This window comes from Hipposideros armiger, unplaced genomic scaffold, assembly GCF_001890085.2.
Source record: "Hipposideros armiger isolate ML-2016 unplaced genomic scaffold, ASM189008v1 scaffold_228, whole genome shotgun sequence".
In the NCBI taxonomy this organism is placed as follows: domain Eukaryota; kingdom Metazoa; phylum Chordata; class Mammalia; order Chiroptera; family Hipposideridae; genus Hipposideros; species Hipposideros armiger.
The window spans coordinates 108,298-124,181 of record NW_017731578.1 but is presented as its reverse complement, the minus strand read 5'-3'; the positions used below and the strand labels follow the sequence as shown (position 1 = coordinate 124,181).

The 15,884-nt window shown below is 44.5% G+C and overlaps 1 protein-coding gene across 4 annotated transcripts in view; it reads left to right on the top strand.

Annotated features, from left to right (window-relative positions):
* The window catches only part of KMT5B (lysine methyltransferase 5B), a 55,385-nt gene extending 39,933 nt beyond the window's left edge, over positions 1–15,452 (top strand). For all 4 annotated transcript variants that reach the window (XM_019654701.1, XM_019654704.1, XM_019654703.1 and 1 more), the window contains 2 exons: positions 4,320–4,516; positions 11,205–15,452. In XM_019654701.1, coding sequence (XP_019510246.1) covers positions 4,320–4,516; positions 11,205–12,679 — 1,672 coding nt within the window. In that variant the 3' untranslated portion in view covers positions 12,680–15,452. The remainder of the gene's footprint in view (positions 1–4,319; positions 4,517–11,204) is intronic.
* The last annotated feature ends 432 nt before the right edge of the window (positions 15,453–15,884 follow it).

Sequence of the window (15,884 nt, the reverse complement as noted above, 5' to 3'; positions counted from 1 at the left end):
CTTAGCTGTGGAGGGCAGTGTCACTGGCCCTCATATGTGGGATCCGAACTGGGGCCCTCTGGCATCCCAAGCGAGTTCTTAACCATCGCGCCACTCAGCCGGCCCCCCAAGCCAGCTCTTAATCAACGTGCCACTCGGCCGGCCCGGGACCAAATTATTTTGAAGCTCATATAAAAGTAAGTCTGATGCGGGGCTGGCCTAGTGGCACACTGGTTAAGAGCTGGCTTGGGACGCCAGCTCTGAGCAGCAGGACCCTGGTTCAGATCTCACATGAGGGCCAATGACACTGCCCTCTACAGCTAGGATGGTGAACAACAGCTCGACCTGGAGCTGGGCTTCCGTGAGTTGCCGGTGACGGCGTAGCCTGCAGCCCCTGCTACAGTGGGCTGCCATAAGCTACTGTGCGTGTAGCCGGCAGCCAGCGTGAGCAGCCAAGAGCCGCCATGAACAGCCGTCCAGAGACCGGCGACCGATCTGCCTCACCCGGGAAGAGCGCAATGATAATACAACATGGGCCAGTGAAGCAACGTCCTCCACAACTAAACTGAAGAACAAAAGGACAGCACCTTGTCTATTCCTCTTCCCCAACTCCCCAACGCTGTTTCCGTCCCCCAATTCCCCAATAAAATCTTTAAAAAAAAAGTATGTCTGATGATATAGCCAAGGAAACATTTCTAAAGTATAGAAATTTAGGGGAGATTTGCCTTAACAGATATTAAAAATTACTATGAAACAATTGTAATCAAAACTTGATGAAACTGGCCCAGAATAGACAAATAGGTAAGAGGACATATATAGAGTCCTGAAATGGAGGCAAGTATGATGTTGGAATACATATTTTTGATCCACGGTTGAGAATCTGCATATGCAGAGGCCCGACTTCAGTTATTCGTGAATTTTCTACTGCAAGGGTAGTTGGTCCCCAAACCCTCGTCTTGTTCAAGGGTCAACTGTAATTCACTATGTATCTGCAAGAAAACAAAGCTAAACCCCCATCTCACACCATATACAAGATAAATTCCAGATGGGTTAAAGATTTAAATTTAAAAATACAAAACTATGGGCCGGCAAAGTGGCACGTTGGTTAGGAGCTGGCTTGGGACGCCAGAGGGCCCCGGTTCGGATCCCACATTTGGGGCCCATTGACACTGCCCTTTACAGCTAAGATGCTGAACAACAGCTCAACCTGGAGCTGGGCTGCTGTGAGTCGCCGTCCGGCATAGGCTGCAGCCCCTGCTGCAGTGGGTTGCCATGGGCTACCGTGTGTAGCCAGCAGCCACCGTGAGCGGCCAGCAGCCGCTGTGAGTGGCCATCCAAAAGCCGGCGCCTGATCTGCCTCGCCCGGGAAGAGCGCAATGATGGTGCCAACTTGGGCCAGTGAAGCAAGGTCCTTCACAACTAGACTGAGGAACAGAAGGACAGCAGCTTGTCTGTTCCCTTTCCCCCAATTCCCCAGCGCTGTTCCCATCCCCCAATTCCCCAATAAAAATCTTTAAAAAAAAAAAGAATAAAACAAAATAAAAATACAAAACTATCAGGAAAAAAAATTAGGAGAATATATGTCTAACTTTGGGGTAGTGGAATTCTTTTGAAAGAATTAAGACAAGAGGGCCGGCCGGGTGGCGCGTTGGTTAAGAGCTGGCTTGAGACGCCAGAGGGCCCCGGTTCTACAAAAGGACAGCAACTTGTCTGTTCCCCTTCCCCCAATTCCCCAGCGCTGTTCCCATCACCCAATTCCCAATAAAAAACAAAAATCTTTTTAAAAAATAAGAATTAAGACAAGAAACAGTGAACATGAAAATTTTTGAATGGCCAAAAGTAAAGTCGAAGAAATGATAAACTGAAGGAGAGACAATGTACACATAGGGCAAAAAGTTAATATAATAATAACAGAAAGGTCCCGTAAGCTCATAAGGAAAAGACAGACTCCAATAGAAAGAAAGGTAAGGAGGATGCTGCAAAGAAAATGATATGGCCATAAACAAGGAAATTAAAACAATAATTAGGTGTTCATTTTCACTATCAAACTGGCACAATTTAAGAGGGGTACTGTATACTTACTGCTGGTGAAGATATGGAGAAACAGGCACAATGTAATTAGGGCCGTGAATTGCTATAACTTTTGGGAAAAGTAATCTGGCAACGTTGGTTAAAAATAAGCCCATCTGTTTACCTAGCAGTCAGTCCCATACGGAAGAACCTTTCCTGTGGAAATACAAACACTAGTTAGTAAGGGTTTGGTTTCAAGTGCAGTATGGCTGCAGTGTTCGTGGTGCAGGCAAAACCCAAATGCCCCACAAGTTTAAGTCATCACTGATGGAGGTGATTTGAATACATTATGAAGTATTCTATGTTCAAAAGTACAGTTCTGTCAAGATATATGTTCAATTCAGATTTACTTGTCCATGATATAATGATAAGTCAGCTGGGTGCTGAGTGACTGTACAGTATCATCCTTTGTTTGCTTAAAAAGCAACAACGATGTAAATAGGTGTGTAGACTATGGTGAAAGGAGTGGAAGCTGACGTGTTGGCAGAGGGTTGACACTTCCCTCAGGGCCTTGGGGACACGGCTTAGGAAATGCTATCAGCTTTGGCTTGATGGACATCTATAGCCCAGGGAGGCTTTGCTGGTTACAGCAAGCATGAGCCTGTGTCACTGTCATCAGCTGAAAAGAAGAAACAAGGAAAGGAGAGGAGCAGATAGATGATGGTAGGCTTTTACTTAAAAAACCCTAATATCCAGAGAAAATAATTCCAGCACAGTCATTTATGTTGTGTTTAAGCATACTGTAAGTATGGCCCATCTTTCTAGAAATGAACCAGAAATGTTACAAGCTATGGTTAAAAGACATGGAGTATCTGCAAATAATTTATTACTTTCTTAATGCATATGAAATGGAATAGCCTTTACGATTTATGCATTTACTTTCTGAGTGCATTTTGGGGCGGAGTGGAGTATAACTGGTTGCCTGCCTTGGTGAAGGTTACCCAGAGGTTTTTACAGTGATTTCTAGTGCGCCTTTTGAAAAAAAGAATTGAGGCAGTCCCACAATAAGTGTTTTGTTGTTGTTCTCACAAAAGCATTAGTAAAAGTAGAACTCCAGATCCATTCTGGGAAGGTGAAGAAAGCTCACATTCCTTACCAAAAACAGTTTCTGCACTAGGTTTAGGTCTGTGCTCCCTGATAGTGAGAGGTAAGAGAGAAGGCCCAGAAAGTACAATTGTTGTTGTCCCTGAGCAAGAGGTGAAACTGATTTCTTGGGGGAGAAAATCCTGAAGGAAATCAGTTACATGGATTTTCATGAAGGGTACTCACAATTTGGCCACAATTCCTGAAGCTTTTATGCTGTGGCTTCTCTTTAACAAGCTGAGTCCAGTGAGAGGCAGGTCTTCTGTGAGGGCCGCTTAGGCCCAACAGACGTCTCTTCTCAAAGACAGTGTGCAGCGCTTTCGTTAACTTCATTAATGTATAATTTACTTTTTTGAATAGAGCTGAGTAGAAATTTCCCTTTATACAGTGAACAAAGCAAAGATTTCCAAAGCTGGATTAATTAAGGAAGTTTAGGAGTCCCTCGTATAAAAAGCACCCTTACTTCAGAAGAATTTCTATAAATATAAATAATTAAAGCAGTTAGAAATCATTCTCATCCAGTAGTAAAACAGTCTTTTAATGTCTTTTATTCAGTAACATTTTACTGACTTAATTATGGTCACTTAGTGTTTATTTCAATAACTTTAAAGGAATTATTTAACAATTTTTATTGTTCTAAAAGTCAGATTTTCTCTAAAGTAGTCTAGCTTATACAGAATTTCAATTAGGATTTGTTTCTATTTAACATTAAGTTCTATCTAAGTAGTGACTTATTTATGAAAATTCTCTGGTTTCTTTTTTAATTCCTTCTCAATAATCAGTAATGGAGTGTTAAATTGTGCAGAAAAAAGCTAGAATATGATTAACAGGTGGATTATTTAAGCTGTAATTGAGACCTAACTATTGCACCAACCAGCATTGAAATTGAAGAATTAGTTATTTATTTTTACCTACGTAATGAAATTCTACAGGGTCCAGTAGTTTCTCATGGGCAATTAACAATTGACAATAGTCATAACAATTTGTTTTGTCTAGAGTTTTTTCGTGTGCTGATTGTATATACATAATTCCTTTTGAGAGTCCTAGACTTGGCAAATTTCCAGTGATGATGGACGCCTCATTGGTTCATCACATCTGTTGATGTGATGTGGCCAAGTGCCCTCAGCAGCTGGGGTTATAGTGAGAGAGTACGCTGTTTGTTTAATGTGTGCTGTTTTCTCTTTCAGACGGGGAACTGGTGCTTTTAAATCCAGAGTGGGACTGCCTGCGCCTGCTCCTGTTATCAATAGCAAATATGGACTCAGAGAAACAGATAAACGTTTAAATAGGCTTAAAAAGTTAGGTGACAGCAGCAAAAATTCAGACAGTCAATCTGTCAGCTCTAACACTGACGCTGATACCACTCAGGAAAAAAACAATGCAAGTAAGTAAGGGAGGTTTGATAAGCATATCTTTTTTTTTTTTCCCAGTGTTTTTACACAGTTTGCTTTCTAAAACGTGCTTCAGTAGTTTTGATCTTTTAAATATTGAGAGACACTTGGGGACTCATGCCCTTCAGCTGCACTGCAAGGTTCTAGAAATGATTAGCTTACAAAAGCAGTCTGTGTCCCCCCTCCAGACTCAATACGGCATTCTAGACAGAATTATCTGCTTTTCTTGACTAGTTGATAACTGGATATTAAATTCTTCACCACGTGTTCAGGGTCATCATATGTTTGAGAGAAACATTTGCAAGGTGTTAGTTTCACTATGAGTATGTCGTTAGGTCCCACGAGAAGACAGAGGACTGGGTGGACTCATACAGGCACACACGTGTCCCTGCGCCTAGCCAGTCTGGTAGGATGGATGATGGACTTGGGAAGCTCAGAGCTTCTGGCTTCAAGGCTTCCGCTTTTTTGCTACTTACTTGCCTTTTTCAAAATGAACTGACCCGGTCGCTAAACCACCAGTTACCAGACTCAGAATTGTGATAAAGGAGCATTTTAAATGTCGCTATACTAGGAAATGTGTTAGCCACTACCGAAAGTAGCAAGAGAAATGAAAAGGAGAAAGAAGCAAACTTTAAGATACCAGTTGTGTGTGGGGGCGAGACCTAATGGAACTGAAAAAAGAGAGAATGAAGAATAAAGAGAAAAGAGAAGAAAGCCTAAACGAGCGAAAGAAAGCACATCCTGTTTGTGGAGCTTTGAAGTCCTGGGACCATTCTCATTGCTACTGTTTTCCGTCTGGGTAACACCAATTTTCTCTAGTTCCACTCAAGTAGTAGGCGCTTTAGCCTGACTTGTCTCTGACAGGAATAAAGTTTTAAAGTTTTGACTTGGGGATCCCCGAAGTATGCCTGTTTGGCACCCTAAATGTCCACAGATACTTCTTGGCACTTAAGTCCCCTCTGAGATCCGATTATTTTAGCCTCTTCTCCTTCAGATGTTTTCAGCCCAACACTGGGTGCTCCCCTCCCTTACAGAAAATCCTGAAGGAAAGGGAGGGTGTCGCCCACGATGACGAATGTCACTGCTGTGAATTCTGAACCTACCTGCTGCTGGGAGTCAGAGGCCAGGCGGAACCTCTGTAGTGTAAAGCAGCACTGTGTATCTCTTCCCGGTCGGTCATATGTCCAAACTGAACGAAAAAGAGCAGTTAGTCCGTCATTCACTGTTGACTGTTGGTTCTGATAATAAATGCAGCATAACCAATGTTCGTTTTCCGAGTCTGGTTCCTTGGTGAAACTGGAGACTTGTAAAACCCGTGTATAAAAGTACACATAGAAACACGTAAGGGCGTGCTGCCGGCCGTACGTGGAGACAGCCGCGTCGCTGTCCACGCTGAGTGGCTGTGTGACGTTCGTGGGGGTGTTTTGTGTTTTCGTGCATTAGCTATTTCTAATGGCTAGATACTGAACTCAGTACACCAGTTACCTTAAAAGGTTGGAATACAAATGTTTTTTGAAAGGTGTTGAGTGTACTACCATGTGACCATCAGGCTATTTATTAACAAACCAAATACTTATTCAAAACCTTATAGCACTTGAAGAGTTACAGAGATGTAGGAGACCTGGGCCTCTCCCTCGGGGAGCTCAGACCTTAGCTCCAGGATAGGACAAGTGCACAAGTAATGATGCAGAGCAGACTAATGGTTTTTACAGACAAAGCAGACATTTTCTGAAGTTTAGAGGGAACATGTAACCCTCTGAGCTATAGTCTCAGCATTGCAGAACAGAAATCGAGCCCTTTCCAGGGGCTGCTGACGTTAGGGCACTGCCTGTATTCAGCTTACCTTTCTGCAGAATTATTGTCTTGAGGAATTCAAGGGTTAGTGGAACCAACTTTGAGGGCCATGTGGCACAGCTGATAGGCATGGCTCAGTGCTCTGGAGGAGCTGGAGGCCTAGTCCAGCCATCCCCGCGGCCATGTCACACTCAGCCATGTTCAGGCTCTCTGCCTTCTTTCAGGCCGTATTTCTTCTGTTTGTGTCTCAACCCTGCCCTTCTACCTGTTTGAAAGAAAGCCTTTTGAAACTGCAGCTGGTAGCAGAGCCAGTGCTGCCTGAGCCTTTCTCCAAGGGAGGTGGGCGGACATGCGGGCAAATTCGAGTGCTTTCCCCACGCGTAGCTGCCCATATTTATCCTGGAAGACACAGGAACTACCTTTTTTGAATAGCATATCTGTTATTTTTAAAGAAACATTTCTGCCTAGTCGGAAGAAAATATATTTCTTCTATCTGTGCAGATTCTTTTCGAAAGGTGTCCCGAGAGCCACACCTTGACTGTTTGCTCTAGCATCCAGAGAGAGGAGACAACAAGAAACCCAGTTCCACAAATTCAGTCCACAAGCCTGAACTACAATGCCATTATTGGAAGATTGTGGTTTTTTTGGGCCCCTGTGCCCTGGGGGCCGGCCACTACCCACAGGCCATGCTGTGCTATGGGGTATGGGTCACCACAAATGCCGCAAGTCAGTGCAAGACCCAGAAGACTCAGAACGAGTTTATCTTAACTAAGGAGCGCCTGTCCCAGAGGCAGTGGACTGGCCACTCTGGCCTGTCACAGATACCACCATTGATCGGAATGTTCCTTTCTGCTAAGCCTACAGGCTGCTTCAGAGGCCTTTCCAAAAGTCTGCTCCAGGCAGCCATGGCCAGTCCATTGGTCATGTAAGATGGAAGCTACTTGTGCCTGGTAAACTCCTTGAACTGAAGTCTCAAGTTCTGAAGGCGTCAGCTGTGTGTGGTCCTCATGTTACCGCGGTTCACACTGACCGCATTTCTGGGGCTTTTGCAGTACAGAGCCATGGACGCAGCCCTGCCATGCAGGAAGCTTCCACGTCATTCTGCTGCTCCTGTATCTGGCTGTAATTCTCAAAGCCCCACGCAAGGCTGCCTTATGACTTTGAAGACACTCTGAAATGACCGTGATGACCATGCCATGGGTCCTTTACCCATGAGTTGGGACTGGCACCGTAAGAACTGTGGATACCTTAGGGGCAGTGTAATAGAGCTCTTAGAAACTTTGGATCTTGAGCAATAGACCCCAGTTCAAACCGCGTCTCTGCCACTTACCAGACGGCTGATCTCAGGCACACTAGTCCAATGAACTTGGTTCTCACTGAATTGTAGTAGCTCTTCAGAGAATGCTTATTAGGATTGAGATTGTGCCCATTTGGCCATTGGCACAGCACCTACTGTATAGTAATTGCCGAGAATGTGTATCCCCACATAAAATTACTGCCTAGGTTAATCATTTGGGATTTGTCCTAGCCACGAGGGAGGAGAGTCCCGCGTGGTGTGTTAGTACTAAAGCCAGCGTGGCCACGGACACACCTTCCCTCCACTGATGTGCGTCAGAAGCCTTAGTCTCCATTAGTGGGGCGCAGCGGCCGTGGTCCTCCTTTGGCCTGCTGTCGCTGCCATTGCAGAGCACCCCGAGGACCGTGGGGGACAGTGTGGAGCCCTGGGCTTCCTGCATGCCCATCTCAGCCACTCCTCCCGCTTCCTTGCCCGGCTTGTCGGTCTTGTTGGTCCTTGACTTGATCAGCACCGTTAGCTGGGTTTTTGATGAACTCGTGCTTTTCAGACCAAATGAGAATTGAGAATACACTGACGCATCAGCACATAAGTGAACTCTGTTGAAACAGTGCCTGGCATCAAGCACAGTTTATCATGTGCTGTTTAGAGCACAGACACGCTGAAGTGTTTGGTCGGTGGTTCCTGCAGCCAGCTAACTGACTCCGTGGGGGAGAGGGAGCGGCAGGGGGAGGACCCAGTCAGAATCACCATCGAATGAGATTCATCTGATGGATTAAAATAAGTGCCCAAGTGAGGGGAATCGGGGTGTCATGAGATACGTAAGAAGAAGGGTAGCCCATAGGAGAAAGCCATGCCAGCCTCCCTGAGAGAAGTGTTTCCTAAGCTGAATCTTAAACAGGGTGAGAAGTTGGCCAAGTGAAGCTTGTTCCGAGCAGAGGAATTTTATAAAGGAAGCTGTGGGGATGAGTGTAGGACTTGAACAAGCAAAGTTTATCGTGGCTGGAGTAGAAGGTAGGAAGAATGAATGTGACCATAATTTAAAATTTTGAACTTCATTCTTAGGGCATTAGGTTATTGAGGTTTCAAGCCCAGAGGTGGCATGGCATACTGGGAAAATCACCCTGGCTCCGGGGTGGAGGATGGGATGTCGGGGAAGCAGTAGGAGAGCCCGGAAAAGGCTAGAAGCTATTGCCATAGTTCAGGCAGGAGACTGGCATTGGGAATGGAGAGAGGGAGATGGTGACATTGCAGGAGTGGACCCCACAGGTGCTTGATGAGATGAGGCAGTTATGGAAAGCAAGCATCAAGGATGACCTCCCAGCTTCTGCTTGGCCAGCTGGGTGGGTGGTGGTGGTATTGACCGAGATGGAGAACTTAAAAGGAGAAGCAGCCATAGGCTTGCTGGTGAGTTCAGTTGAAACATGTTCACTAAGACAGCCCCAGAGAGCAGTCCAGATGCCAGCGGGCGTTTGGTGATATGGATCTGTAATATGAGAGAGTCTCAGGCTAGAGAAAGTGGTCGGGGAACTGTCTGCAGATGGATGGACATAGCCATGGGGGAGAGGATGCTTATCACCGGGGACTGAGGTTGCTCGAGGAATTTGGTCTAAGGGGCAGATGGAAGAAGAGTGCCCTTCCTCATGATGGCCCAGGCGAGAGGGTTTTTCAGGAAAATGGATGGTTAGCAATGTCACGTTCTGCAGAGGTGAGGGCTGAAAAGCCTTCTCAGGGTTTGGTGACCAGGAGGCTGTCAAGATTGGCAGAGGCCATCTCATTAGAGGGACGGGCTGGACCCAGATTTCAGGGGGGTTGCTGTCGAGAAGACGAGGTGTGTGTGAGTATTGTGCAGGCCTGATTGCAGGTGCGAAGTGAGAGGGGGGCAGGGAAAGGAAAACTAAGGTTGAGAACCACTGAGCCTGGTCATAGAACGGTCCTCGAAGAGTCAGGCCGAGCCAAGGACCACCACAGCCCCATCTGAGAAAGCGGAGCACAGAACACCGGTGTGTATTTACATCAGTAAGCACATCTGCCGAAAGAACACCCTTAGCAAAAGATTTCCTGAAGAGCCTTATATTTTAAAACCAGTTTCTAGCAAGTTCTATATAATTCCAGTTCATGTACATCAGATGTTCTCACATTGAGTGTCATCTGACCTTGACTGCTCCTACTATTCAGAAAATAAGTGGCCTTGATAACAGAGCACACAGATAAGCCCGTTCCTGGTTCAGTCCGTGGGTCCCATTCCTGGGAATTCTGCGGGTGTGGAGACCTCAGGGCCATTTAGGAGCCAGTCTTCTTGAGTACAGAGCCTTCTCTTCCTGGCGGTTTGATGTTTTGGGAATGCTTGTTACTCATTTGTGCCCCTCTTCATAGAATCTAATGGTGATGGTGACTTACTTGCTTAGCCGTGCAGAAGGCACAGCAGTCGTCCTGGCAACCCTCGGTCATGTAGTAAGCGACAGCCTGTGTCGGGCAGTGTGCTGGGCTTACCCATGTTTACTGTTTTATTCTCCCTGTTTTCTGGTGAGAGAGGGTGATGATTTGGCCATCTCAGCTTCCCAGTGAATGATTTAAAGGGGTATTTTGATGGGGAAGAGGTTTTCATGTGGGGAGAACTAAGTAGTTGAGAAATTGACTCATGTAAAACACTATAAAAATCAGTGCAAATAGTGCAGAGAAGAAAAAACAAACATCAAGATGGCAGCAAGTCAGTGGCAAGGTGAGCGGCCCCCAATGGGAGCAGCCTGAACTTGAGTCACATGAGCCTTCTGAAAAGCCACTCACCTGTCCCTTTAGCCCTCAGGTGGCTGTTCCCAGTAGGATGATCGCAGCCTTTCTGTACCCTTGTCCGAAGGAAGCCGGATCCCACTTTGTCCTGAGAGTAATTCTAGCAGCTGCTTCTTCCCTCTTTTCAGTTTGATTGTTGGCCCCAGGCAGTCACAGGAGGGACGGGGGCCTCACGGTGCTGAGGGAACAGCTTAGAACGTGCAGTTCTTTTCAGGTGAATATCTTACTGGGCATAACAATAGATGGTTCTTAGGACCCCTTGTTTGAAACCACTGTGACAGAATTTGTGTCTTCGAGCCCATTAGTAATATGTTTCTGTTCTGTGTTACTGGTCAAGTAATACGCTTACTTTGAGTTAATGAGTAATGGATTCTAGAAACCCATTTTAAATGACAATTTAAGAATTTGTGAAAGAAAACTATGATTTTTACTTAGCTTCACCTCAAATCTTTTAGGCGGTAAAATAACTAAATCAGGAAAAGAAACAATTTAGACAAGTGTCGTGGTAGATTAAGGACAAACAGAGTGACATCTAGGTACTTGCTGTGCCAAGAGCTCTTTAACCACCAAATCGCTCAACAATGAATAGGTGCTCCATAAATTAGAGGCAGAAATTAGCAAGAGAACATAAACCAGTCTGGGGCGCTGATGCGCTGGCAGAAGCCGAACTGGAGTCTGCCGTGTGTTTGTATGATCTAAACGTTTCATAGCTGAGAGCTGGCTGGGGCATTGCTTTGTTGAACATGACTGTGCTATAGAGGCTGTTTTTCATTTTTTTTTTTTTTTTCTTTTTACCTTTGCAGCTTCTAGCCGAAAATCAGTTGGTGTGAAAAAGACCAGCAAGAGCAGAACATTAACTAGGCAATCTCTGTCAAGAATTCCAGCTTCTTCCAACTCTACCTCATCTAAGCTAACTCATATAAATAATTCCAGGGTACCAAAGAAACTGAAAAAGCCTGCAAAGCCTTTACTCTCTAAGATAAAACTAAGAAATCACTGCAAACGGCTGGAGCCGAAGAGTGCTTCGCGAAAACTCGAGATGGGAAACTTAGTACTTAAAGAGCCTAAAGTCGTTCTGTATAAAAATTTGCCCATTAAAAAAGAAAAGGAGCCGGAGGGACCAGTACAGGCCGCCGTGGCTAGTGGGTGCTTAACGAGACACGCAGCGAGAGAGCACAAGCAGAACTCGGGGCGAGGTGTGCCCCCACAGGGGGAGGCTGCCGCCGGCATGTACACCACCAGACGGTCCGTGCGGACGAAAGTGAACTTGAAGGAGACCTCTGACATCAAGCTTGAACCAAATACGTCGGATGGCTATAAAAACGGCTTGTCGGAACCTTGCCCAGACAGTGGCGAGCAGCCTACTCCTGTGACAGAGGAGGAAGAACTAGCTCATGAAAGTGCACAAAAGGAGGAAGCCGAGTGCCCTAAGAGTGACAGCAGCATTGCAAAAAAGAAGGCACGACAAGGAAAACTTGTGAAACAGTTGGCAAAAGCAGAGGAATCCACTCCGCTGCATGATAGCCCCGGGCAAACCGGTGAGGTGCCCGATGTGACAGGGTCCCACCCTGACCCGGGCGAGCACAGTGGCACGGAGGGTGTGCCCGGGAGCTACGTGGACTGGGCCCCTTCGCCTGTCGATGGGTCAGTGGTGACATCAGACAGCTTCAAAACAAAAGACAGCTTCAGAACTGCAAAAAGTAAAAAGAAGAGGCGAATCACAAGGTATGATGCACAGTTAATCCTGGAAAATAACTCTGGGATCCCCAAATTGACTCTCCGTAGGCGCCATGATAGCAGTAGCAAGACAAATGACCAAGAGAATGATGGAATGAATTCTTCAAAAATAAGCATCAAGTTAAGTAAAGACCATGAAAACGACAACAATCTCTATGTAGCAAAGCTTAACAATGGGTTTAACTCAGGATCAGGCAGTAGCTCTACGAAACTGAAAATCCAGCTGAAGCGAGACGAGGAGAGCAGGGGGTCGTATGCAGAGGGGCTTCATGAAAACGGGGTGTGCTGCAGTGACCCGCTCTCTCTCCTGGAGTCGCGCATGGAAGTCGATGACTATAGTCAGTATGGGGAAGAGAGTACCGATGACCCGTCCTCTTCGGAGGGAGACGGGGAGGAGGATGACTATGATGATGACTTTGAAGATGATTTTATTCCTCTCCCTCCAGCTAAGCGCCTGAGGCTCATAGTGGGGAAAGACTCGATAGATATTGACATTTCTTCCAGGAGAAGAGAAGATCAGTCTTTGAGGCTTAACGCATAAGCTCTTGGTCTTCATTTGGCCCGGGGTAACTACTTTAAAGAAATAAAAAAATTCCAGTCCATTATTCCTCAACTGAAACATGTTAGCAGCAGCACTTCTCGTTTCTTCACTTATCAGCATAATACTGTAGAAAGTGTACAGCGTACTGACTCTCCTTAAGTCTGATTTGTGCAGATTTTTATTGTACTTTTTAAATAGCCTTCTTACGTGCAATTCTGAGTTAGAGGTAAAAGCCCTGTTGTAAATTAAAGGCTCAAGCAAACTGTACAGTGATTGCAACTGTCCACACAGGACGTCGAAAACAATGTGGCTACACAATTTTTTTTAACCTTAAGAGCATCAAGTGGCTCTTTAATATATGACTAAATAATTTAAAACAAATCATAGTGACAGCATATTAAGGTTTTCTAGTATATGCTAATATCACCAGCAATGATCTTTGGCTTTTTGATTTACTCGCTAGATGTTCCCGCCTTGAAGTTTTGTCAGTTTCACACTGTTTGTGGCCTTGGTTAAATAGCAAACCATCGGTTGGGAGTCTGATTGGTTTCTTTAAAAAAAAAAAAAAAAAAGTACAATTACATGCGTGACAGCTGACTTCAGTACGTTACATGTACGAGGGTGGCAGTGTGCAGGATGAGTTTCGATCCAGCGTATTTATTGCTTGTCATGTAAATTAAAGACCTTGTATTTAACACTTTTCAATCCTTTTAGATAAAATTGTTCTTTGCAAGAATGATTGGTGCTTATTTTTTCAAAAAATTGCTGTGAACAATGTGATGACAACAAGCAACATTTATCTAATGAACTACAGCTATCTTAATTTGGGTCTTCGAGTTTTCTGTTGCACTTGTAAAATGCTACAAGGAATATTAAAAAACTATTCACTTTAACTTATAATAGTTTATGAAATAAAAAACATGAGTCACAGCTTTTGTTCTGTGGTAACCTATAAAAATGTTGTCTTTGAAATTCAATGTAAAGAACTGAAAACAATGTACATGTTGTAAATATTTGTGTGTTGTGAGAAATTTTTGTCATAAGAAATTAAAAAGAACTTACCAGGAAGGTTTTTAAGTTTAGAAATATTCATGCCAATAAAATAGGAGATTATAAATATATAGTTTTAAGCACTGCATCAGTGGGCGTTCTTGGCTTATGTTAGTTTATGTATGAAAATATCAGAGTTTTTGACTATATTATCAATTAAACAAAAGAAGAGTCAGATTTAATTTGTTTTTTTGAAGCACTTTGAGAAGAGAAATTAATTTTAAGTAACTTAATGAGCAAAATTTCGATTACTACTTTATGTTCAGTACCGATCGGTTCATTTCTCTGGATTATTTTACAAATCATTGGACAAAGAATTGGGGGAGATAAATCTGTAACAGGTGTTGGATGCCAGTGGGACTCTTGTATCTGGGAGATGTGTACATGTACTTGCAGATATACAGTGTTCCTCAGTAAAGCTGAGTTAGGGGATTCGTGTAGTGTCTGTAGAAAAGTAGCCCATGTTTGAAAATATTAGAAGGAATCTGCAGGTAACGAGAAGTCCAGTGGAGAAAACCCCTGTGCTTACTGTAATTGCTAATTGAGTCCTGCCCGTTTCCAGGTCCTGGGACAGCCTTTAAATTAAGTTCCGTAACACTGATGCCAGTGGGTTTCAAGTAGAAATTCATAGTTTTCATGCAAGTGTTTTAAATTGAGAAATTTTCCCCTTCTGTTCCTCAGCGACTCCTGTAGTCTTGTATCGTCATTCTTGTTTGTTACGGTGCAGTTTCATCCCTCAGGGTATTATTGGTGTGGAGGCACGTGGTGGACTCCTCGCGCACACACACGCCCGCTTTGCTCCGTCTAGTCCTCACCTCGCAAAGCAGGGCAGCCCCCAAGGTCTGTACCAGGCACTCGGAGCACTTTACAGACAGAGCGTCCAGGCCTCACGGTGTCCCTGTGCGGGACTCGTGAGACCCACGCCACTAAGGAAAGTCAAGCTTAGACCCTGTGTCTGGAAAGTACCAGAGAGCAGAGGGTCATCTCTTGTTCCCACCTTCGTTTGGAGTGCCCTGTAGAGGGTCAGAGACCACACCTGAACTGGTTCTCGGGATACCAACAGTAACCATTTCAGGAATTTCAATCTTAAGGAAAAAAGTAATAAGAGATCACATTGCCCACTTCTCTCCATTTATAAGCTTCATTTCAGTAACTTATTGATAAGGTTTGTTTTAACTTGATGGCGGCCTTGCCCTTGAGGCCGACCTTCCCGTGGGTCTGAGCAGTGCCGCTCGGTAGCGGTCACTGCCTCGGGAGTCTGGTGTGCACAAGCGCTCGGCAACCACTGCTGACGCCTTCCAGGGAAACTGAATTTCCGTTTTTAAAGCTAGGGGCCTCAGAGCTGTGTGGAGGGCGAGCCCCACACACTGGTGACCACTCAGAAGAGGTCAATAAAACTTTTCACTCAATAAAACTTGCAGCTTGAGCTTATGCAATGACTGGTAAAGACTTTGGCATTGTAAGAATTAGGAAATGATCATAGAAATATATGTAAAGTATTCAATTTTCAGTCATTTTTCAAACTACTGTTTTAAATTGTTTTTGCTGAGTTGTAATACTTTTGAGATACAATGTATTCCTTGTACTGAAAGAATGAAAAAAGGACTTTTTCAGCATTTGAGGTAAGTTCTTTAACGTTTCATTAAAAACATTTTTTACAAATATTTTGTACATGCACTTGCAGTATTGAGGTTAATCATTTTAATAAATTCGGAAATTAAAACAATTTGGCCGCTGTTCACTGTATCCGAGAAGAAAGGATCCCAGTGGTAATTTTCTCCCACACGTGTCCATCGAAAGTTGAATTTGTAAAATCAAAGTTTCTAAAGCTTTTCCATCTGTGAGTGAGTTCTCGGAGCCCTGGTCTTTTTTTTTAACTTCTGGTTTAAAAGGCCTGTTGCCACTCTCAGTTGAAAAGAATAGGGGGTAAGAACTCCTCTCAACGGGGAGGCAGCTTTTCAATGACATACTCTCTTGGTCCTGAACTCAAGAAGGCTTTTGCAACCCAGTTATTATTGGTTCCTGATTAGTTGATTTTTTTCCCCTCACTGGATAAAACTGGCACATCCAGAACTGGTGTGGGTCCTCCTTTCTCCCAGTTACTGTAGCAAAACCTAGCTGAAAGAGGAAATAGGGTTAGCGAAGGAGTCAGGAA